The sequence below is a fragment of the Penicillium longicatenatum genome (genome assembly GCF_028827895.1).
Source record: "Penicillium longicatenatum strain IBT 33135 chromosome Unknown contig_3_segment0_segment0, whole genome shotgun sequence".
NCBI classification, from domain to species: domain Eukaryota; kingdom Fungi; phylum Ascomycota; class Eurotiomycetes; order Eurotiales; family Aspergillaceae; genus Penicillium; species Penicillium longicatenatum.
In genome coordinates this window covers 1,012,038-1,034,096 of record NW_026643121.1, presented here as the reverse complement: position 1 = coordinate 1,034,096, position 22,059 = coordinate 1,012,038, and the positions used below count along the sequence as shown (strand labels likewise).

General features: G+C 49.0%; 11 protein-coding genes across 11 annotated transcripts; 6 read left to right on the top strand and 5 right to left on the bottom strand.

Annotated features, from left to right (window-relative positions):
• Positions 1 to 121: 121 nt before the first annotated feature.
• N7484_005744 (uncharacterized protein) lies at positions 122 to 724 on the bottom strand (the record flags this gene model as incomplete). The annotated part of the gene is made up of 1 exon (XM_057116163.1): positions 122 to 724. One exon carries the CDS (start codon positions 722 to 724, stop codon positions 122 to 124), a length of 603 nt encoding a protein of 200 aa, XP_056972046.1.
• Positions 725 to 1,341: 617 nt separating this feature from the next.
• Positions 1,342 to 2,064, top strand: N7484_005743 (uncharacterized protein; the record flags this gene model as incomplete). Its single annotated transcript, XM_057116162.1, has 2 exons — positions 1,342 to 1,557; positions 1,627 to 2,064. 2 exons carry the CDS (start codon positions 1,342 to 1,344, stop codon positions 2,062 to 2,064), a joined length of 654 nt encoding a protein of 217 aa, XP_056972045.1.
• Positions 2,065 to 4,777: 2,713 nt separating this feature from the next.
• On the bottom strand, positions 4,778 to 5,299 carry N7484_005742 (uncharacterized protein; the record flags this gene model as incomplete). The annotated part of the gene is made up of 3 exons (XM_057116161.1): positions 4,778 to 4,831; positions 4,886 to 5,119; positions 5,171 to 5,299. 3 exons carry the CDS (start codon positions 5,297 to 5,299, stop codon positions 4,778 to 4,780), a joined length of 417 nt encoding a protein of 138 aa, XP_056972044.1.
• An 886-nt stretch (positions 5,300 to 6,185) lies between these two features.
• Positions 6,186 to 7,103, bottom strand: N7484_005741 (NmrA/HSCARG family protein; the record flags this gene model as incomplete). Its single annotated transcript, XM_057116160.1, has 1 exon — positions 6,186 to 7,103. One exon carries the CDS (start codon positions 7,101 to 7,103, stop codon positions 6,186 to 6,188), a length of 918 nt encoding a protein of 305 aa, XP_056972043.1.
• A 987-nt stretch (positions 7,104 to 8,090) lies between these two features.
• On the top strand, positions 8,091 to 8,714 carry N7484_005740 (uncharacterized protein; the record flags this gene model as incomplete). The annotated part of the gene is made up of 1 exon (XM_057116159.1): positions 8,091 to 8,714. One exon carries the CDS (start codon positions 8,091 to 8,093, stop codon positions 8,712 to 8,714), a length of 624 nt encoding a protein of 207 aa, XP_056972042.1.
• A 722-nt stretch (positions 8,715 to 9,436) lies between these two features.
• Positions 9,437 to 11,028, top strand: N7484_005739 (uncharacterized protein; the record flags this gene model as incomplete). Its single annotated transcript, XM_057116158.1, has 4 exons — positions 9,437 to 9,818; positions 9,878 to 10,224; positions 10,276 to 10,728; positions 10,783 to 11,028. 4 exons carry the CDS (start codon positions 9,437 to 9,439, stop codon positions 11,026 to 11,028), a joined length of 1,428 nt encoding a protein of 475 aa, XP_056972041.1.
• Positions 11,029 to 11,145: 117 nt separating this feature from the next.
• On the bottom strand, positions 11,146 to 12,057 carry N7484_005738 (aromatic alcohol reductase; the record flags this gene model as incomplete). The annotated part of the gene is made up of 1 exon (XM_057116157.1): positions 11,146 to 12,057. The coding sequence occupies one exon, from the start codon at positions 12,055 to 12,057 to the stop codon at positions 11,146 to 11,148; it is 912 nt and encodes a 303-aa protein (XP_056972040.1).
• A 264-nt stretch (positions 12,058 to 12,321) lies between these two features.
• Positions 12,322 to 14,482, top strand: N7484_005737 (uncharacterized protein; the record flags this gene model as incomplete). The annotated part of the gene is made up of 3 exons (XM_057116156.1): positions 12,322 to 12,362; positions 13,147 to 13,262; positions 13,323 to 14,482. The coding sequence occupies 3 exons, from the start codon at positions 12,322 to 12,324 to the stop codon at positions 14,480 to 14,482; spliced, it is 1,317 nt and encodes a 438-aa protein (XP_056972039.1).
• Positions 14,483 to 16,912: 2,430 nt separating this feature from the next.
• On the top strand, positions 16,913 to 18,780 carry N7484_005736 (homeobox domain-containing protein; the record flags this gene model as incomplete). The annotated part of the gene is made up of 2 exons (XM_057116155.1): positions 16,913 to 17,229; positions 17,286 to 18,780. The coding sequence occupies 2 exons, from the start codon at positions 16,913 to 16,915 to the stop codon at positions 18,778 to 18,780; spliced, it is 1,812 nt and encodes a 603-aa protein (XP_056972038.1).
• A 1,093-nt stretch (positions 18,781 to 19,873) lies between these two features.
• N7484_005735 (phosphatidylglycerophosphatase) lies at positions 19,874 to 20,623 on the bottom strand (the record flags this gene model as incomplete). Its single annotated transcript, XM_057116154.1, has 1 exon — positions 19,874 to 20,623. The coding sequence occupies one exon, from the start codon at positions 20,621 to 20,623 to the stop codon at positions 19,874 to 19,876; it is 750 nt and encodes a 249-aa protein (XP_056972037.1).
• Positions 20,624 to 21,003: 380 nt separating this feature from the next.
• On the top strand, positions 21,004 to 21,716 carry N7484_005734 (putative small nuclear ribonucleoprotein SmD3; the record flags this gene model as incomplete). Its single annotated transcript, XM_057116153.1, has 4 exons — positions 21,004 to 21,060; positions 21,163 to 21,223; positions 21,350 to 21,479; positions 21,605 to 21,716. 4 exons carry the CDS (start codon positions 21,004 to 21,006, stop codon positions 21,708 to 21,710), a joined length of 354 nt encoding a protein of 117 aa, XP_056972036.1. The 3' UTR covers positions 21,711 to 21,716.
• Between the last annotated feature and the right edge of the window lie 343 nt (positions 21,717 to 22,059).

The window sequence follows — 22,059 nt, the reverse complement described above, 5'->3', positions numbered from 1 at the left end:
ATTCATCTGTCCTTGTGGGTAAACAATGCAACCCAGTACATGACCTAATTCAACAATTGTCAGCATAGCTCTCATTACCGGACTCACGAGGCATACGTACCTGACTAACTTCCTCCGCTCCTTACAGCAGACCAATGACAACATCACCATAGATTTGGGCATCGAGATCGAGGCGGACCTTGGCGTGGATGTTGAGGTGGATCTTGATCTTCAAGCTGCTCTTCTCATCCTCCTGCTGGGGAGCACCGGGAATCTGGAGGCCGGCGTTGGGAACGGTCTCGGCAAGCTCGCCGACCTTGCCGGTGGCATCAGGCCTGCGGCCGCCCTGGGGACGGGTGTCCGTGGTAGGAGCACTAGGTGGCGGAGGAGAGTTAGCGAAGGGTTGCCCTGGAGAATCCTGCTCGGCTGGAGCATCTTGCTTCTCTGCTGGAGGATCTGGCTGCCCAGATGAAGACTCTTGTTGCCCTGGGGTTGGGACCTGCTCTGCAGGTGTGGGATCCTCCTGTCCGGGTGAGGTATCCTCCTTCTCAGAGGGAGCAGCTTGCTCCTCGAGTGGAGGATTCTCGGACGGGGGATCCCCAGGCTTAGAATCATCCTGTCCAGCAGGGTCCTCTGCAGGTGCATCCTCTACAGGAGCATCCTGTTGAGGAGAATCCTCGCGAACGGAGCCTGGGGCCGGCGGAGGCCTCGGCTTGTTCTTGATCTTCTTTGATTTTTGGGCCATGGATGGAGGGTGAGAATGGTGTACAAAATAAAGAAACCAGATGGCGAGAGCAGAATCAATTCGGGGGAGGATAACACAAAGAAATTGAGAGAGATACCTGGTGTCAGCCATTTCAGAAAAATGGGCAGGTCGGTTGATTAAGAGAAGGGTGGGCGGGGTGTGGAAAATGCAGGGAAAATAAGATAACCCTGGAGAAAAGCAGGCGCAGGAAGGAATGAGGAAAGAAAAAAAAGAGTATGGGTCAGGGGAAACAGGACGGCTGTTTATTCGACACCATTGAGCTATTTCAACCTCCTCCCAGCCCGTGTTGAGGTCACAGCTGAACGTGGGCTTGTTAGGGGATCAGCTCCAGTGGAGAAGCATCTCAGCACCACCGTCTGTGCTCTGTTTATCGAACTGCTCGTCTGGTTTAGTTGCAGAAAAGATGATGCAATCCACGGCACCAAGTGGGATCTATACCCACTTAGATCGTATCCACCTATGGTGCCAATCTGCGCATCTCCACTGACGGGAGCTGAAAAGCCCTGTATTTATCTGTTATACGCCAGACACCCACAAATTCTTTCTGTAACACACACACCTGCAATTTAGCTCATTCCCGTGCCTAATTCTGCACCATGGTGATCGGAATCGCCATGATGGCGGCTATGCTGCCAACTATGATTGGTATGAATGAGGCTACTCAGGGATCTCGAGATCAGGAGGAGGCTCGTCGCACCTCGGCCCGCAAGCAGCGCTCTCACCTAGTGGCCACCTGCTCCATCACCCAGGGCACTCCGGAGATGCGGTCACAGGTGCACAATGCCCAGGTCCAAGTGGGTCTAGACGGCAAAGTAAGTTCCGAGGTGCAGGTAACAGGCTGAAGGCGAAAGATAAACTAATGGTACTTTTGTATTGTGCAGCTCTATATCACCAAACATCCTAGCGCCACAATGGTGCCTTTTAATGGGGGATTCTATACACATCCTGACTTCCCACCAAACAACACGTCAGGTATAGTAACCATCAGTGGCGAAGAGGCCCCTACTCTTCGCTGGGTCTTTCTAGATGCCAACACGCATGAAATGCGCTGGGGTGGTCGTCCGGATTCCGAAGGCCATATCTGTGGGCCCTTTGACTGGACAAAAGATGAGCAACATATTACGCTTGAGGGATGGGAAGGGTGGCTGGCAGTCCGGTTGCCCGAGGATGAGCTTCAGGAGCAAGCAGAGAAGGAGCTGGGAATCGACGGGCGTGAAATTTGGCGATTGTATTTTGATCAGAATGACGACGGTGCCAATTTACCGATAGGGGCAAAGGGGCTGGAGATCCAGTTGAAACGAACGACAGCAGAGTCATGACGAACTTGTAATATTACGATTCCTGATTTTTCTTCCATGGCGAGTGGGGTATACGACTGCATACTGTACTGTAGAGAGTAAGATAGACAGAGATATTCCCCACAAGCATCTTTGACTTCCTCGGGCATGCACAGGTTAGCATTCGGACGAACACGTCAATCATGAGAAACCAGTTCTTCAAAAATCAGACCTTGTTGTGGCAATTGGCGAAGAACGCACGGATCTGACGAGGCGATCGCACTAGCTGCGCAGACGAACAGTGGATCTTGCATCTCCGAGTTCCTGACAGGTTCATGCTTCCGTTCTCCACTCACACAGTCAATGGGTTTGTTTACAGTACGTGTATGATACTTCCCGAGCTGTTCCAAGATTCCGGACCGATGGGTCTGTGGGGGTCGCATGCTCCTGTGGAAATCGAGGGGTTGGTTCCGTTTTCCGCGGCTCGATCCTTTCCCGTCGACTTTCCAAGGGTCAGTCAAGCTAAAAAAAAGGACATTCGCAATGACAAGGTACCAATCTGGAGCGGAGGACCTCGTGAACCTGGTCAATTTCGTGAATTGACCTGTCCTTTTCTCCTCTTGGTGGCGTAGCTAAATGCCCCCACTTCCGGCAGATCTGAACTCTTGTATGGCTTCCATTGGCTCCTGTCCACTCCGCTCGTGCAAGTTGGTCAAAAATAACGCAAGTCTGGGCTCCACGGAGGAAAAATGGGTGATAGTCTGTGGGGTCAATCATCTTGCTTTGTAGGACACTGGCCGGAACTTATTAGCGGTGACCTCGGGAGCTCATTCAAGTTAGATCGGCCTTGGTGCGGCAAACCCCGATCGCGGTGACTCCAAAGTGGATCTTTGTAGCCATCTGCACAATTACAACATACGGACATCATGGAGTATATGTCATGAAAACCTAATTTGTGGCAGATACGCTCACCTTGACATTCTTTGAGCTTTTGAAAGCTACATATGGAGCCCGCTATGTGGGACTCTGCTGGTGTCCATCTCCCTATACCATGATCAGCATCTGGAGTGCACATGGTGGAGTGCATCAGTCCTCCAATTTTTCAATAAATAACTAGAATGGCCTAGAGACGCCACCTCGATGCTTATTTGGTGGTTGTGACCAGAACGATAAATATGATTTGAATTTCCACGAGAAACTTGATTACCCGATGGCTAAATATATGGAGTCTCCTCTTCAGATCCGAACTATCGATGACAGATATAGCAGTCCAGCTTGAAGCACTGCATTTTGCCCCGATAAACAGTCACCGTCTATTCACCGGTCTATGACATGCATCTGAGAAGGTCCTCTTGACTGTCCAGATCAACCCTATGCCGTACTGGTCGCTGCGGTCGACTCGAGAGCTTTTACATCATCCAATCTTTAGCAGTTTAGCAATGCTTTCGCATTATATTTGCTAACAAGCTCCTATTTCTGATACTTTCCTCTACCGCGTATGCCATTATCACGCCGAAAAGCTTCTTATCATTCGGACCCTGGTCACCGAGTGAGAATCCGATCCAAAACGAAACAAAGACGAGGTTCCATCCTCTAATGATCGATCCCCGCATGTTCATTAAATTAAACACCTCAGATGGCCCCTTGAGCGCGACAATATTGACTTAGTACTCAAGCGATCGATTCCCGAATAGCGATCCTGTAGGTAATGCATAGAATCGGCTAGCTGTCAAGTCCTCCGCATATACGGAGCGGTTTATGAACCCACTTATACGCCGTGAGCCTCCCATCTAAATCTCACCTTGATTCCTTCCACCTCTATCGAGGCCCAGTCGACAAAACACTCCCATCATGATAGCGACCCAGGTCCGTCCAGAAACATTCCATATTCAGCAGACAGCTTACTCGCCAGATTCATAGTCTACCGTTGTCGCCTCCCGAAATGTTTCGATATATGTAAACTTTGAGAAAGCACTAGCAACCTGTAAGCAAAACGAGTGGGTAAAAGGAGGCCACTGGAAAATGGACAAAGAGGAACTAGCAGCCACACCCATTACCATGCAGCGACACACGAGGCACATGTCGTATTTCATGGCAGTACGACCTATCTGTACGGAACACCGTAATTGATAGCAAGGAAACCCCTGTCTGAAGTTTACCATTAGTGTTGGGGACGCGATTGTGTTCCCGGTAACACGGCCCTGAACGGTGTAATACTGCTCTTATTGCTAATCTAGACCTGGTGTCACACATTTTGTCATAGGTACTACGGAGGACTCTGAGTCTTAAATTTGACTTTCTGGTAGGTGAAACTTGATCGAGTGATATTTGTTTCGTTGGTTGTGGCATCAGGCGATGAATGGAGCTACTGAGACTATTCTGTTGGAGCAAAGTAAAATCTATCGAAGAGCTATATGACATGGTATATATGTTGGGCTTCGTGGTGGATATAGATGAAAAACGCAAGACATGTGAGTTGGTTCCAGTACCTGTCCAGATTTGGTTCAGCGCTCAAGTGGGTGATTTATTCTTCTGTATCTGATGGCTTAGCCTGGGCTAACCCACCACGAAACCTGCATAACTCTGAATTCAAATCGAAGAAGAACAGGATATGAGGATGGAATTCAGATTGCATTGAATCATGGACGGGCTTGTATATTCTAAAACTATTTCCAGAAAAAACAACAGATACAAATGAAGACAAGATTTACAGATCATATCATGTGCCTAGATGGCAGAGCATGAACTTATGTACTTAGGAAATGATAATGGTCTGGTTCAAAGTCTCCATATCGGGGTACAAGCCGGCCTGATAGATTGTTAGTACAGTGAAAGCAGATCCCGATAGTAGAATAACACTTACTCCGACAAGAGTGGCATGGGCCACGTTGACCTGGGCATTGCCTGCCTTAAATGAAGAGGGAACAGTGACGGTGAAGTTCTGGTATGGAGGTAGGTAGGTCTCGTGGTATACAGGGTTAAACTTTCCGTTGTAAACTACTGTACCCATGACTTCATCGGCGGGATGGCACCCTCCACTGCCACAAGAGGCGAAACCAATTGCAATGGCCATTTCCTCCGACTTGGTCAAAGAGTTCTAGATGCTTGATTAGAAAGAAATTTGGAAGACTGATCGGTATCAACATACGGGACGCTGGACCTGAACAATGACATCGCTGCCGGCGGCGACCGTCTGGCCAGCCTTGGGCAGTCCGATATGAGCATTCTGGGCCAGAGCAAGACCGGCAAATGCAGCGAGGGAGAAAAGGAATTGCATGATGGTAATTAAATGCAAATAGCGAAAATAATTGTACTGGAGAAGGTAAAAGTTAAAGAATAGTGGTATGAACGAGAGTGATGTTGATGTTGAATGAAATGCTAGGGTAGAAGAACCTGGGGTTTTATGCCCAGGAACCCCAGGACCCAGCCCTGATTTTCCAGGGTCGACGCAGGAAGGTTTCAAAGCAACTATGGTTGAGAGCAGGTGATTTGCCAAGTCTCGCAGATCTCGGTAAGATGTCTCGGTTAGATGCACGAAGGCCCCCCATTTTTCAGTTAGATGCGGATCTTGCACCCCTTGGTTACACCAATCAGTGTATTCAGGGTCCTTGCAGTGCCACTGATTCTAATAATTGATTCACCACGCTAGGATCGTGGATACCCATTGGATTTAGACTTGGCTTTGGCCTAGTGCCGGGTGGCCTGGAGCCAAGCGCGTTTATCCAGTAGCAGCGGCATACGGAAGTGGCGGATAGGGTAAGCCGTAAGCCACACTGCGGAGTATAAGCCCGGATCATTATAAGAGCCTTGCGCCACGATCGTTTTAGATCTTCCTCGCTATTTTTATGCTGTCACCTGAGCCATTCAGGTGATCATTAATTACGTCTGGATATGACCTTACTTAGCGCTCACTCAGCTTACTAGCGAGATCTCGGGGAAGGCCGTTGGTCACAGTAAGGATGCTACGAGATGATTAGATGAGGATTGATGGCATGGTGGCGGTCAAAGAAGGGAGGATAGGTATTCGCCGCGTTTTTGATTGTTGATCATTCGACTCCGTCAGTACAAAGAGTTGCCATCAATGAGCAGTGCTTGACTCGTAACGATTCAGCTTTTATGGGAGGAACAAGTCCATGATATTCTCGGTGATACCTCGTCAATATTTACAGGTATGTCCTGTCCACCCGTTCCTTCTCTCGCTCCAAAAATCCAGCAAAGGTTCCCAGCTCAATCCCCCATTTCTGTACGTTCTTCATTTCCACAAACATTGAAAGATCTCGCATCACCTTTTGTGGACCAAGAATCGGGTTCTTTGGAAGTTGGTCGGTGATTTCCTCCTCTGACAAGAACACCGCTCGGATATCCTTCCCAGTGGCTGCAGATAGATCCTTCACAATCTCCTTGGCAGTCATCATCTGGGATACGGTCTCGATCTCCTGATGATTGAACTTGGCTGGCTCAAGAATGGCAGCAGCGGCAAACTTGCCAATGTCGTTAGGGTCGGACATCGGGATGATAGTGTCCGGGAGAAAGGCAGTCGTAAATTTGCCTGTTTCGACAAGGCCCTGGTACATTCGAACCAGTGGGTCTAAGAAGTTGGACATGAAATTCCCGGGACGTAAAATGGTCCACGTTTCGAATCCGGCGGCTTTCACTTCGTTCTCGATGGCTTGTTTCCCGAGGAGAAGCATGCCTATAATGCCGGATGGAGTCCAGTGGGGTAGTCGTTCGGGGCTGTTGGTTGCCAAGGCACTGGTGTAGATGACGTGTTTGATGCCGGCCTTTTTAGCGACCGAGATAATCTTTCGAGCTTGGTCAAGCTCGGCGGTAGGCTGGGTCAAGTCGAGTCGCAGATTGAGAAAGAGACTGGTACAGTCGGCCATGGCTTTTTTGAGGCATTCTTCGTCGTCGAAATCGCCCTCAGTCAGGGATACGCCAAGGGAGACCAGGCGTTGAGCTTCGGTGGAGTTGATGTTTCGAGTAATAGCGTTGATGCTAATGTCTTTGCCCAGGAGTTGGTTTGTTAAGGCGCCACCTTGAGTACCGGTCGCACCGCAGACGAAAACGGACTGTGAAGGCATAGTTGAGAATGGAAAGGATGAATTGGAATGCTTGTAGACCGTGATCTTACAGTCGAAGAATGGTCATCGACGGCCTTTTAAATGTTAACAGTGATCCAAATATGTCCTTTTGATCTTGACCGAGTCTGATACCTCGTGCTCAGCATGTGGAATTCCAAGTTTAGATTGCGGAACTCCCCATCACCTTAAATAACAAGTCTCTTCTGATTGGTCAACGGAAAATATAGGCCCACATCGGATTGCGGAATTCCGTAAGCTAAACCGAAATCGAGTCTTAGCTTGCAAAGCGAACCGCCGTGCCTTCCACTCCACTCGCCGATAGACCATGACGTACGAGTCGATCCCCCTGCCGCGGCGGAAGTCTTGCGAAGCATGCAAGACCGCAAAACGGCGCTGTGACCTCGGCCTCCCGGCTTGCTCCCGGTGTATTTACCGGGGTGTGGTTTGCTTCTATCCGTGGCGACAGCCATGTGAGAATTTGTCCGAGGCCCCTCAATTAACTAATTTCGCGGGTGATCTCCAAGGGAATTCTAATGCAACTTGCCAAATTCAGCCAAGCTTGGATCTATATCCCCAATCCGCCACTTTCCCGGCCATGACAGGCCTAGTGGATTCACTTCCAAGTTGCCACAATCAATGGTCTCAATTATCTGGAATTTATATGGAGAATCCTGATCGAGAGGTTAATGTGGGCCCCAATTTTGACCTAGCTATACCACGAGCAAGACAACCAAGGCCTTTGCCAGAAATAATCGCGAACAACCTTCAGTTCGCGATCGACATTATTGCACAATCACCTAAAATGATGGTTCTTGAAAACCAAACACCATGGTGTCACCCCAAACTTTATCAAAATTATATGCCACGGACAATGCAGGGTATGTTCTCATTGAATACTTCTTCGGAGCTTCTCACTCATGCTTCTCAGATGCTTTTGCTTGCTGCTCTTTATATATGTCCAAAAACGAGGCAAACGCAGCGGTTATAATGGCTCTATTCGATGCAAGAATAATAGACCTTATATCCACCCCTGAACCAACTACTACTATCGAACTACTTGCGCGGGTTCAAGCCTTGATTCTTTACCAAGTCATGCGACTATTCGACGGTGACATCCGCTCTCAAGCGACAGCAGGCGCCCTTTTCACATCGCTCGAGTCTTCCGTCCTGACCCTTCTGAGCCACCTAAACCTTCCCCTCCCGTCAGATTCCATAGAACCAATGCCGCTATCCATCGATGCTGTCCACGGCTTTTGGGATTCCTGGGTTCTCCAAGAATCCGCCCGGAGGACCGTTCTGCTCGCGTTCTTCTTTATGCAAATATACAAAGTGCTTCAGGGCACTTCTGGTCTGGTCTGCGATGGCAAACTAGGCATTCAGCATTCTTGGTACCTATCATCCCACCTTTGGAGTGCTCAAAGTGCCTTTGATTTCGCTGTGGCGTGGGCAGAAAAGCCACATTATGTCGTGGGCAATTTGGACTTCTCCTGGGTTCTGACGAGTGCCCAGCCAGAGGATCTGGACATATTTGGCAAAATGCTGTTGGTTACTCTGTTGGGAATTGATACGACCAAGACGTGGTTTCACAGGAGAGGGGCTATATTCCCATAAATAAATCATATATTATTACCATTGCTTGCTTGAAATCAAAGACAGGCCAATTCATTAAGTACCAGCTCAACATTAAATCATCAAAAGCAATTGTCTCAATCCGATTAGGTGCCAAATCCCCATCCATATGGTACTTACGAGTGCCGATGACCTTATATCCGATCAAACGATCAATTAACTTCCCACGGAAAGCCACATGTGAAGTGACTCGGTCCGGGACCAGATTTATCTAGATGCGGGCACCAAATGAATGTCATCCGCAGGTCGGTACTTGGACCAAATCACATTTCGATTGTCGGGACTATCAACCAATCATAGCGATATACTTTGAAGTAACTGATAGAGCGTATTCCAAGGATCAGAGTGATTCGTCTCTTATCGTCACTCATGACGACCAACAACGTCGTTGATGCAAGTGGGTCCGACAAATATTTCCTCTTTGGGTTTAGTTATCGCGATAAGACATACGTTGATGCTCGTGCGGCTCGCGTCTGTCACCGGGAAAAAGCGAATCAGTGTGGTTCACTAGGTTGGATTCTGGGGTAAAGATACCCGTTGAGAAGGAGAAGTGGTGTACATGTGGCAAGGCAGGACCAGGGAGCGTGCTATAAAGTTGAGCTTTGCCTTCCCGTCTTCTTATACTTAACCCCTCCTTCAATATTCCCTTATACAATTGATACATATTCCTACCTTGAGGTCTTATAAATTTGGATACCTACAATATGGGTGACTACGAGCCAGATGTAGCTGACTTGCCTACGGCGCAAATCACTGAAACCAAGGGAGCTCTGAATGGAGTCTCCGACGGTGAAAGTGGTGTTCTTTACCGCCAACTTCGCCAGAAGCCTCTCAACATTGTCGGCGGTAGGGGAAGCTACCTCATCACAGATACTGGATTGGAGATTCTGGATGCCACTTGCGGCGCTGCGGTGTCCTGTCTTGGACACAATGATAAGCGAGTGCACGAAGCCATTCAGGAGCAACTGCAGAAAGTCTCCTACTGCTATGCGTTGTATTTCTCCAACAGCGCGATGGAAAATCTTTGCAAGTTCTTGGTTGATTCAACTGGAGGCAAAATGTCTCGAGCATTCATTGTGGCTTCAGGTAAGTCTTGAACGTTGATCTCTCAGATACGCTGCTCTAACCTTGAATTCTGTTCATAGGCACCGAAGCTGTGGAAGCTTCTTTGAAAATGGCAGTTCAGTACTTTATGGAGCTACCCACACCCCAGCCCCAGCGCGCCAATTTTATCGCTCGCAAGCAATCATATCATGGTAACACTTTGGGTTCACTGTCAGTGGGTCATCACGTTGGCCGCAGAGCTTTGTATGAGAAGGTTCTGGCAAAGAATGTCTCACATGTCTCGCAATGCTACCCCTACCGAGATATGAAGCCAGGTGAATCGGTTGAAAGCTATGTTGGCAGGCTTGCCCAAGAGCTGGAAGATGAGTTCCAGAGGCTTGGACCCGATACAGTCTGCGCTTTTGTCGCGGAGACAATGGCTGGTGCTGTGAGTGACTCTATACAAGGTAGAATAAGCTTTTTTTAACGGTTTTATTAGACATTAGGATGCATGCCCCCGCTTCCTGGTTACTTGAAAGCTATGAAAGAAGTCTGTCAGCGTCACGGTGCGTTGCTTATCTTGGATGAGGTGATGTCGGGTATGGGTCGTACTGGAACTCTGCACGCCTGGGAGCAGGAAGATGTCGTTCCCGACCTTCAGACTATTGCTAAAGGCCTCGGCGGTGGATATGCTCCTATTGCTGGTCTTTTGATTAACAAGCATGTCGTTGATACCTTGACAAAGGGTACTGGATCATTCTCCCACAGCCAGACCTACCAAGGTCATCCAGTTTCATGCGCGGCTGCATATCGGGTGCAGAAGATTATCCAGGAAGATAACCTTCTTCATAATGTTCTTGAGATGGGCGCCTATCTAAGCCAGTTGCTGCACGAGAAACTTGATGACCATCCTCACGTTGGTGATATTCGCGGGCGAGGGCTCTTTTGGGCTGTAAGTCAACCTATTTTCGTCCGCATCGTTGAATCTGTACTAACAATGGCATAGATTGAATTTGTGAAAGATAAACAAACTAAAGAGCCGTACCCTCCATCACAGGGTGTGGCTTGGGCTGTTCATGCCTCTGGACTGAAGCCAGAGCATGCTATCTCCTTCATTCCGGGAAATGGTGGAGTAGACGGTATTAATGGCGACCATGTCTGCTTGGCTCCTGCCTATAACACTACTCGAGCAGAGATTGAATTGATCGTGGATCGTGTGGTTCGAGTTATTGTGGACGTTTTGGGTCAGTAGGCAATCTGGGAAGTTTGGTCCGCGAGTGTATTCAAATCGAAATATTGATATAATAGCTTGGGAGATAGTATATGTACGACGTCTGAGTATACAGGACATACTTGATTATAAGAAACTTCAACCCACAATACTTTTAATCTTCTCCTCTAGCTCCTCCTCGCTGTATGCCTTTAGACCGACGACATCATTGTCGAGTCCAGGTGTCTGCTCGTTCAAGTCTGAGCCATACGCAGATCCACCAAAGATAGCAACCTTCAGGAAACCCGGGACAAAAACACCAGGATTTGGCTGCTCCTTCTGCATCTCAGCCATCATAGCAGCATTCAGTTCCGCAATAGACCCCTCTTTTCTCGTCCAGGTAGACCCCGTCACTTTTTCCAAGCTGCTCAAAAGCTTGTTCTGAGTGAGGTTCGCGCCCTCAACGAAGATCGCCCGGTTCTTGGTCTGCTCAGGGTTCTTCAGAACACCAACAACAACTGAACCAAGATCGGCTAAGCAAGTCGTTGAGAACATATTATCTCCGCCATCATAAATAGTCATCTCGCGGTTTTTAATATCCCCAAACAAGCCACCAGAGAGACAGAAATCAAACAAGGGACCATGGACGATTAATGAATATGACAGACTCGGATTTTGTGCCACCTTCTGTTCCAAAGTTTTCTGGAAAGCGACCTTGCCCTGGAAGATTGGGATTTCTGACGTCTTTGGGATGTAGGTATTGGAGCCGAACTCGCTGGGCAAGAATCTGGACACGCCAGCTTCAATGGCAGCGTCAAGAATGGCAGGTTGGTATTCCAGTCCTGGTCCACTTAGAACTGAGATCACAGCATCGATTCCCTGGAAGGCAGAAACAAGACTCTCGTGAGAAGCATAATCGACCGTGATGGTTTTCACTGGTGCCGGGAAAGAAGCTTGGCTGCCGGCCCGGATGAGAGCTGTTACCTCGAAGGAGGATGACACAAGAGATTCGATTATGGGCCCGCCGAGGGAGCCTGAGCCTCCAGCAACTGCAACTGTTCTGATAGACATTCTGGCAAGATGTGAAGGGTGGTAGTGTAGTGCGAAGGGTCAACAAAATGATCCAGATGTTTCTGAGACCGTTGGTGGCTTTGCCTTAGAGCGGCGAAGCGGGGAAGAGACTATATGTTATGAGGTAAGTTAATAGATGTTCGCAGGGTCCGGCCCTGAAAAATTCTCGCTGTTATTGGCGAGGGGTTTTTCCATGGAAGATTGGAGATAGTGGGTCTAGTTATTGCCTCGGTTCAACCACACGAAACAGGGTCTTCCCCCGTCATGAAGAAGAATGAGTTCACTGTTGCTTGTTCAAAATTCCGGTAAGATCTCTGCCTAGGTAGAGGTTTCTAGAGAGTGACTAGTCTCGTCTAGCTCGAACCATTGGTCTTTTAAACTAGGACTGTTGTCTCATTACCAACCTTGGAAACCTAATGATTTTTGGCCAACTGGTGGCATAAACGATTTGAAAGACCTCAAGGTATGGATACAATTCTTCGCTCATTGGAAGGTTGCTATCGATAAACTGAGATTATTGTGTGTGTTTTTCAACTTTTATGAAGGTATGTCCAATCATTGGTCAATGGCTGTTCATGAGTAATCATTTGAGTATCATTCCACCAGTATAAAGCTAGGGAAATCTCGCAATCAATTCCAAGTACCAATATTTTACATATTTGAGTGCCCTAGTTATATCCCTGCCATGAAGCACTTGGTATACTTGATCTCTTGTACGATTGGATGCCCATCATGTGACCGTGGTGTCGCGATAAGCGGGGAAGCGAAGATCCCCTCGATCTGCTCATGAGCTTAATAACATATCGTCAATTTGCCATACCTACTGTGTGACATCTTTTCTGATCACGGAATGCCCGGTGGGGAACGCTTTTCACGATCGCGCACCGGTATCGATAGCCCATTTGAGATTGACATGCCGTTTCACTAACAGAGCGCATCGCTAGGGTGTCTTTCGTGTCGGACCAGGCACAATAAATGTGATGAGAAAAGACCAAAGTGCTCTTTCTGCTCAACAAGGGGGCTTGACTGTCAATGGCCGTCAGGGGTGAAATGGGTTCAAAAGTCCCAGCTCACTGTATCGAGACCCAGGTCTCGGTACAGAGATACAGAAAATGTAGATGATACCAGACAGCTCAACCTGCCACCATCTCTCTTTGAGAACAGTCCATTCGACTCGAATGAAGAGAAATTGGCATGGGAATACTGTACGAACTCTGGTGTCAATAATATTCACATGCAGCCTAGACAGCTAACTGCTTCCCCAGACGTGAGTCTAGTCTCATCAAACGTCCCTGCCTTAGATGGACCAGACAATCCTTACCGGCACCTATCATTCATCGCACTATCATCCCCTATCTTGCGTGAGACAATCGTCTGCATAGCCACAGAACACATGCTGAACTTCGGCATGGGCAGCGTATCGAGTGCCGCACAACGCCAGCAGCGAATGCTCCGCACCATAGGCCAGAATCTCCAGTTGGTCACTCGTCCAGGTACCCGTGTGACCAGAGATGTTACATCAGAGACGAGCATGGTAGACCATGAAGCTCTGCTCACAGCCGTTGTGTTACAGGGCGTTGTTATCGCGCAGTCGGAAGATGGTGTTCTAGAACCCCATATGCGGTGCGCCTCGTTTCTCATGGAGTCATTGGACTACTTTCGCCACATACCACGTTCTGCTCTCATGCGAATGACCGTGCAGCGGTTTGCCATGGTTGACCTTATGCTGGCATTCTCACGGCAACGGCGACCATATGCACCGCGGGATTTCATGCTTTTTCGGCCTGATACAGAGAGATGGGATCAGTCGGAGCCATCGTTTCATAAAATGACTGGCTGTCCCCAGCCACTAATGTGCTTCATGGTACAGATCGCACACCTGGCGTGCGACATGGAAGAACAAGTGGAACAAGATGCCCCAATTGATCACTTGCTTACCCAGGCATATTGCCTGGAGAGTGACCTCCGGTTATGGGGCGCACAATATACAGAGCCTATTCCGGATGACTGTGTGCGCCCGCCTTTGGATATTCTGACAGAGTGTTTCTACTGGAGCTCGCATCTCCTACTTGCGCGACGTGTGTTTCGCGATCCAACCCGCTCGCCTCGGGTCCAACATTTAACACATACTTGCTTTCGATTGATGAATCAACTATCGACAGGCTGTGGACCCGATTCATCTCTTCCTCAACCTTTCTATCTCGCTGCGCGTGAAGCAGTCACTCTGGAAGACCGGGTTTGGGTGCGACAAAAGCACGAGTCGATGACGGCGTATTATCGAGAGCAGCAACGGAACACGGCAATGCGACTGACAGAACAGGTTTGGGAGATCATGGATCAGACCGAGTCGAATAGTCTGGCAATCTCTTGTGCGGAAAAGCGGATCAAGTTACTGGATGAACAGTCTTGCCTGTTCATTTTTTGATCTGGATCCAAGGGTCATGTTCTAAATATACCTCTTGGCAGTGGCAATCTCGCTGTTAGATGGTTGAGGTGCAGATAAGCTTGAATGGACATTCACTGTGATCTTGTAAATGCATGTCATCGGCCAGCCAAAATCGTAATCCATCATAAATGTGACTAGCACAACCCTTAAGACATTTTTTCAGGATAGTTATGCGTAATGTCCGAGTGGGTTCGTACTCGTGTGGAACCATGGCGCTAGTCCCAAACAGGCAACAAACCAGAAGGCCGGTTTCCCGCCAAAAATAGCGCAGTGGATTTCAACCAGCCTCGACCCCTGGATCCAAGAGCAATGATTTAATGTGACCAGGATTGACGGTTGCACAGATGTAGTCCTCCTTGACTGCCCGGGATGTCCAATTCCAATCCTCACCTTGGTGAACCCAACAGCGCCCTGACACAGTTGATGATACAGTTCGTGTCTCGGCACTACCATCGGATGCGACGGAAGAACGCAATGGCGCACGGGGATCCAAGTGTGACGTGCGCTGCAGGCTGTAGCAAGGAAAAGAACATCCTCCATTCTGAATGGTCTTTTCGGTCAGGTCGGACCAATGGGAACTTGCAGGCAAAACGCGCACGGAGCATTTCCCAGAATGATCAGAACTGGTCAGGCCCGCCCGGTCAGCCAGGTACAGTACGTATGAAGAGACAGGTTGCACCCTGAATTGTACAGTTTGGGACTGTACCACTGTCCGACGTTGTGGTCTGGAAGGACCTGTCATGGACCCTGAGACCAATCATAAGAGTTTATGGGGCGGGTACCTGAATATTCTCTTTTGGTGACAGTCCACAGACAGCACCCAGCACTCGAGGCACCGTGGGGCCTCCGACTTTAAGTGTACGATGATTGGTGAGGAGTTGCTGGAGCAGCCCCTGGAACCGTGGGTGGTCAACAGTGGCGCTAACTGGAGCCGTGGCTGATATGTTCTCGAATCAGGGGCAAGTGGTTTTCCCCCGGGGGCCTTGAGTCTGCACGTTCTATTGCGACTATTGAAAACTAGCATTAAGAACAAACCGGACTCCGAGGCATTTACATAGGTCAACAATTGGTGTGTGTTCTTTGTGTATTGTCTCCCCGCGACGCGTATACATATCACAAGAATCCGGTGTTTCAGATATCCGCGGATCTCACGTGGTTGCCGTTCGGCGGCATTTGGTGACGATCAGGGTATGAGTTTGGGTTGGGTTTCTTAATAGACATCATCCCGTTCCTGGGGATCGACTGGTCTGGTTCTCTCAACGCCACGAGACCCTCCCCATAAGTCTGTAAACCACCTGGACCGTGGCTTTCCCTGGTTCTGGACAATCGGTAAGTTCCGTCGTACAGCACACAATGGCAAAAGTGGGACAAGTCTCTTGTGTGATGGCTACCCGAGTAAGGAGATAGCGCATGCGAAACCCCTCTTCTGGGTGAAAGAGGCTCAGAGTCAATCATATCGCTCCGTCCGAAGAATTTGGTTTTGGCTGTATGCAGCCCGACGCAGGGGCCGAACATGAAAGCCTTCGCCCCTTTCCCCTTTTTTTTTTTTTTTTTTCCCCCCTTGGTACTGAAGAATAGGTAGAAGGCAGATGTCATAAGGATTCTAGGCTAAAAAAGCAAAGTAAATGTATATCGGCCATGGGGCGGTCGGAAGCGACTAGCCCCACGGATGCCAATAGTAGTAGGTTAGACTGTTTGGTTTACCTGGTGGTTCCTGGTTCCCGGCGTAGTCAGCATCTCCTGATTTCCCTTCCAAACTTCGTCTTCCCTCCTCTTCTTGTTCTGTGTGTGTCTTCCATTTTTCTTCCTTCCTTTCTTTTTTGCCAGGTCGCTCGTTTCATTCTTTCACGACGATCCGTATCGCTCTTTCTGCCTCCCACCTTCGTTTCGAACGGTTTTTTCCCCTCCTTTGAAAGCCCCGTTCCTTGTTGATCGATTCAACTTGGGTATTTGCGATTCCGCCAGCCAACCTCATTCATTTGATCGAGTCATTGCTGGGAAAATCCCTTGCCCTTCTATCTGCGCTGCATAGGCCAGCCTTTTTATTTCTATACCTTTCCTTAGGACGCCTCTGCGACGCGCCCTTACCACCCAACCTCCCCGTTTCTGACGTGGATCATCGAACGCGATTCGATATCATCCCTACGCCAGAGCGCTTTCATTCGTTTTTGGATTCTTTCTCTCGCGCTTGAAGCTGCTCCCAGAGAACATCATTTGGAAGACAATCAGTCATTTCTACACCCACCCACCCCTCTCCACCTGTCGGCCGGATCGTCACGCATCATCTTCTCTAGAGGATTGAGAAGAAACTTCTATACGCAATTTAACCAAAATTCAACCTATCGGAATACCTGATAGATTTGGCGAACTCGTCTTTTGCATCCTGATCTCCGTCGACCGCATTACAAAATGTCGTTTAGTGAAACCCCCGACCCAACGGGCGCGCCCACAACGGGGTCATCTTCGCCCCCAAACTCGACCCCTTCGCCCTCAACTTCGAGTGCTACTACGGCTCCGTCATCAAGTGCTTCGCGCCGGCCACCCCGGAAGAGCACTTTGACTCAACAGCAAAAGAACAACAAGCGCCAACGTGCGACCCAGGATCAACTCGTCCTTCTCGAGGTCGAATTCAACAAGAACCCGACACCCACTGCTGCCACCCGCGAACGAATTGCCCAAGATATCAACATGACAGAACGTTCAGTCCAGATTTGGTTCCAGAATCGGTGGGTCCTCTGTTTACCCTTATAATGGGATTGAAAGTATGCTGACTCAGAATTAGTCGTGCCAAAATCAAGATGCTCGCCAAAAAAAGTATTGAGACCGGTGAGGGCTGTGATTCGATTCCCGAGTCAATGCGCCATTACCTTGCGATGCAATTCGATCCCAGCAAGCCCGGAACCCGCGATCCCTTCGGACGCACAGCAGGATACACCAGCCCTAGCATGTATGCTAACGAGGCCAACCCTTCTGGCAAAGTCGTCATCTCGCATTTCACTTGTCGTTCCTTGACAATCGGTAGCTGGCGGCGCATTGGACAGAACGCGATGGATCTAGTCATTTTCTATTCGCCCGACAAGGCCTGCATGACATACTATATCAACAACGACTCGGCTGGTTATAAGATCGAATACCCGTTCGCCCATATCAAGAACATCACCTTGGAAACTGGAGACCCCAATCCCGGACCGAACGGTCAACCGCCCCGGCCTGGTGGTCTGGTAGTGGAGCTTAACCGCCCACCCATGTTTTACATGGATTCTTCCAACTCTGGGGGTTTCTACCAATGTGGCGATTTCACCGAGGAGCAGCAAGCGAGCCAAATCATGATTCATCACCTGGGAGGCCATCCTAAGGTGCTGAGTGTGCAGCTCGCCAAGCTTGTGTCTCTGGAATCTTTCCAGAACCGATTGGCATACGGAAATAGCAGCAGCAACTTTGTTGTGCCCGCAGCGATGTCTCCGCCTTTCATCCAGCGCCCTGCTTCCCAGCCCAACCACTTTGCCCCACCAGCCTATATGAATCTTTACCAGGATCACAACCACTTGGGTTTCAACATGCCCGCTGCCCGCGGACACAAGCGTCAACGCAGTCGCTCCGTACCAGTAGCAGTTGATATCTCTACTTTGCAAGGCCCCATGAGTTCTTTCCACATGCCGCAGACTCCAGCCCCGTACAACCCTGCTGAGGCTGGTATCTATGCCCCGATCCCGCAATCTGCGCATGCCCTTCCTACTGACTTGCGCATTGACACTGATGGTTATGGACTGGATTTCCGGACGAACCCCATGTCTGCCACGACCACCGCATCACCTTCCGAGTTTGCTAGCCCCTCGATGTTTAGCAGCGCTGGACAGGGCGAGTCAACTCCTGTTGCCAGCATGCCTCCTCAGTTCAATGTGCCTCAATTTGTTTCCACAGGCCCGTCTGATACATCAACTGTTGGCTCCCACGCAACATCGCCCTATTCCGGTGTAAGCCCTGCCGATCCCATGATCGCTAATCACTCGCCCCCCTTGTCCAACATGTCTCATTCTTCGTCTGACATGTATGGCTATTCGCACGATCAGCAATCAGGTTTTGTCGAGGATGGACTTTCGATGAGCGATATGTACCCAAAGCATAACATCAACTATGCGATTTCGCACGAAGGACCCAGCTTTGAACTACCGATGCATGGCATGTCAGGTCACGGTTCTCCAGCCTTGGGTGATTACTCTCATGGCATGGTCAATCTCGATGAAATTAACTCCCAGGGATTGCCCTCCGGATCTTGATTTCTCGAATTGACTTTATTTCTATATTATTGATGTTTCACGGCCTTGGGAGTGCTTGTGGCGCTATGTCGATGGGTTTTAGTCTCCATCTCGGAAATCCCTCGTTGTCCTGAATCTGGTAGGATCAACGTTGGTATGATTACATGCCGCCATGATCGATTTGCCTGGAGCAACTTCGCGTCTCGCTGGCGATGGCCGGGAAAGCAAATCCGACTGGACTGATTGCTGTTTCTTTTTTTTTTGACTGCGTGACATATATCCCTTCTGTTTATGCGTTGTTTTGTATTAATACCCTTTCCATTCTGGGGCCGGTCCTGAAGCGATTTGTGATTTTCAGCTTCTTTTATTCTAAATTTGATGGAATCCCGGATGTTTCGGTTGATTCCTGATTATTATTTTTCTTCTTTTTCTTTTCTTCCCTGGCTCACCATTTCTACTTTGATTTTTTTTTTTTTTTTTTTGATCTGCAAGCCAGGGTCCTTTTTTTACGTGGTTATGCCAAACAGACCGACTTGGACGGAGACACACTCTTGACCCCAAATTTCTTTTCCTTTTCTGTGTGCTTGAGTTTTTGTGTTATCGATGATGGGATTGATCATCAAAAGATTGAGTTGGGCTTTTCTACCCATGCATCAGATGGTCATTCTCATCATGAGTTTAGAACCAGTCTTCACACAACAACCTGTCGGCACCTCTTTGTGTTTGATGAAACCAGCGCTGCTCCTGGTGGTCTGCAGAATTGAAATATTCTGGATGTCTCTTCTCAGGAGATGGAAATAGCGCTGGTCTGGCGGTAAACGACGAGTGGGAGATTGGCACTAGGCTCTGAAATTAACTCTTTTTCTGTCATATCTGTTTTCGTAGTTCTTGTAAATTCATCTAGATCCTGCGCAGTCCATAATCCTCGATGACTGTCCCTTGCCATCGTCTGATCCAAGGTCGTGGTATGGTTTTCACATACGGCAGATAGATACTCTGTGGATCTTTTATCTAAACTCTATATTAACAAATATTATACAAGTTATCTCCAGTCGCCTCTGTTTTATGTGAACACCTCGTTGCATCCCACGGCTTCTTTCTCAAAGCCAGATTCTTATTCCCATCCCTTGGGTACAGGCGCCTTAAGTCCCCTGCTCTCCCTCAAATACTTTTCAATCCAAACCTCCATCTTCTCCAAGATATTCCTCTCCGGTTTCCCCTCCTCGCCAACCTCATACACTCCTTCCTTACACCAAACACTCCAAGAGCCCATCAGCCCCGCCATAATGACATCCGTCCCCAACCGATCTCCCACAACCGCAATCTCACTCGGCGAACTAATCACCTCCCGCTCCCGGAACCACTGCACAACCTCATCGCCACAGAAAGGCTTCTTCTCCGTACCAGCCGGTAGCCTGAAAACGGGGATCTTGAGATGAGCGAGCTGGGTTTCTAGCGATTGCACTTCTGAGTCGTAGCTTGGGTGGCTGCCGGCGCGGTTGGAGACGATTAGGATTGCGTTTGGGTTTTTGGTTTGGTTGAAGGGGCTTGTGGGGGAGTTGCGGAGTTCGGAGAGCTTTGTGAGGATTTTGGGCGGGAATGTTGTTGTTTTTGGGGGACAGAGGGTATTGTCTTTGTCTAGGACTAGGGCGCGAATTGTTGGTATTTTGGGTGGTTGTTGTTGCTTTTCGGGGTTGGTGGTTTGGGAGGATGGTCGCGAGTTGATGAGGTGGGGGCCCAGCTCTTCCGGGAGATGAGTGAATGTTGGGATGGTGAGATGTGGGAGGAATTGTGAGGGCTGTTTGAGGAGAGTTTGGACGGCGTGATTGAAGCCGCGGAGGTTGGAGTTAGGAGAGCCAGCCATTGTGAAAGGCTCCAGTAGAGGGTTTGGGTTTGAAACGGGTTCTGATTGGAGATAGTTGTTTATTTTGAGTAGTCGTTATCGCTATTGTAATGCCATGAGCGTGGTGGTGCCGTTGTGAGAGTATGTTGTCGCGGTCTGGAATTTTATAGGGAAGAAACACCCAAAGCGGAAAGGAGGAAGCTTAGCCGCAAAACTCACCTCGCGACCTCCGCCATCTCCACCGCCGTCTTACCATCCCGCCAACCACCACCACCGCTTTACTCGTCCAGGTTCGAAACAACGAGCCTATTGCTGAGCCGACTTCTGCGATTGTGTCTGACATACATCTTCGCCACCACTCCTAATCCGATCCCCCTCCCCGCGTTGCACATTCCTTCAAGATGGGCAAGCTCACTAGCACCATCGGCATCCCCATCAAGCTCCTGAACGAGGCGCAGGTGCGTTCCAATCATTTTGATCAGTCTTTTCGCCAGATGGCGATAGCATAACTCTGGCATGGAGGAGACTGGGGACTGACAGGATGCTAACATCGTTTTCAGGGCCATGTCGTGACACTCGAGATCACATCGGGCGTTGTCTACCGAGGGAAGCTGTTGGAAGGTGCGTAAAACTATTTGCTACTGTGTAAATTGGGTCTTCAAAGCAGGCCAGATCCTCAATGGATGACAGCACTGGCTCAATAACCCCAATACCATAAACACACCGCTGACTTGCGTTCTCTTACAGCTGAGGACAACATGAACGTTCAGCTCAAGGATATCACCGTTACCGCTCGCGATGGCCGTGTCTCGCATCTCGACCAGGTCTACATTCGTGGAAGTCATGTGCGATTTTTCATTGTGCCGGATATGTTGAGGTACGTTCCGTTCGGTTATCACCACACCGCTATCGATTTTAGCCCAAATATGGCCATAATTTACATCCAGAAATGGGGTTTCAAATTTGCGTGTTTCGAACGTCTGCTGACTGTTTTTACTGTAGGAACGCCCCTATGTTCCGCTCACGAGGACAGCGTGGACGCGGTGTTGGTCTGGCCCGTGGTAAGGCTACTGTGCAGCGTGCTCGTGCCGGCGGCCGTGGTCGGTAAATTCGCAATGCATGGAGATAGTACAAGAGCGCAGTTTTAAGACCTGGCGGATTCTAGTGGTTGGCGTTCGTCTTTTGTTTTCTTTGGTTCGTTATGGGAAAAGTTCTCAGGCTTTCTTTCCATCTTGCTGGGTCTGGGGTGTAGGCATTCCATGATGACTCGTATATCTCTTACGAACAAATATCTGGCGCATATATTACACATCCTGAATATTTCAGCTGGCTTAGGGGCCAGTATGTTCAATGTAGATTCTTAACCGCAGTGGGATCTGCTGTGAGATCCAAGCTTCAAATGACGAGTAGGACTGATTAATAAGATCCTATCTACTAGAAATACAATGTTCAGATCA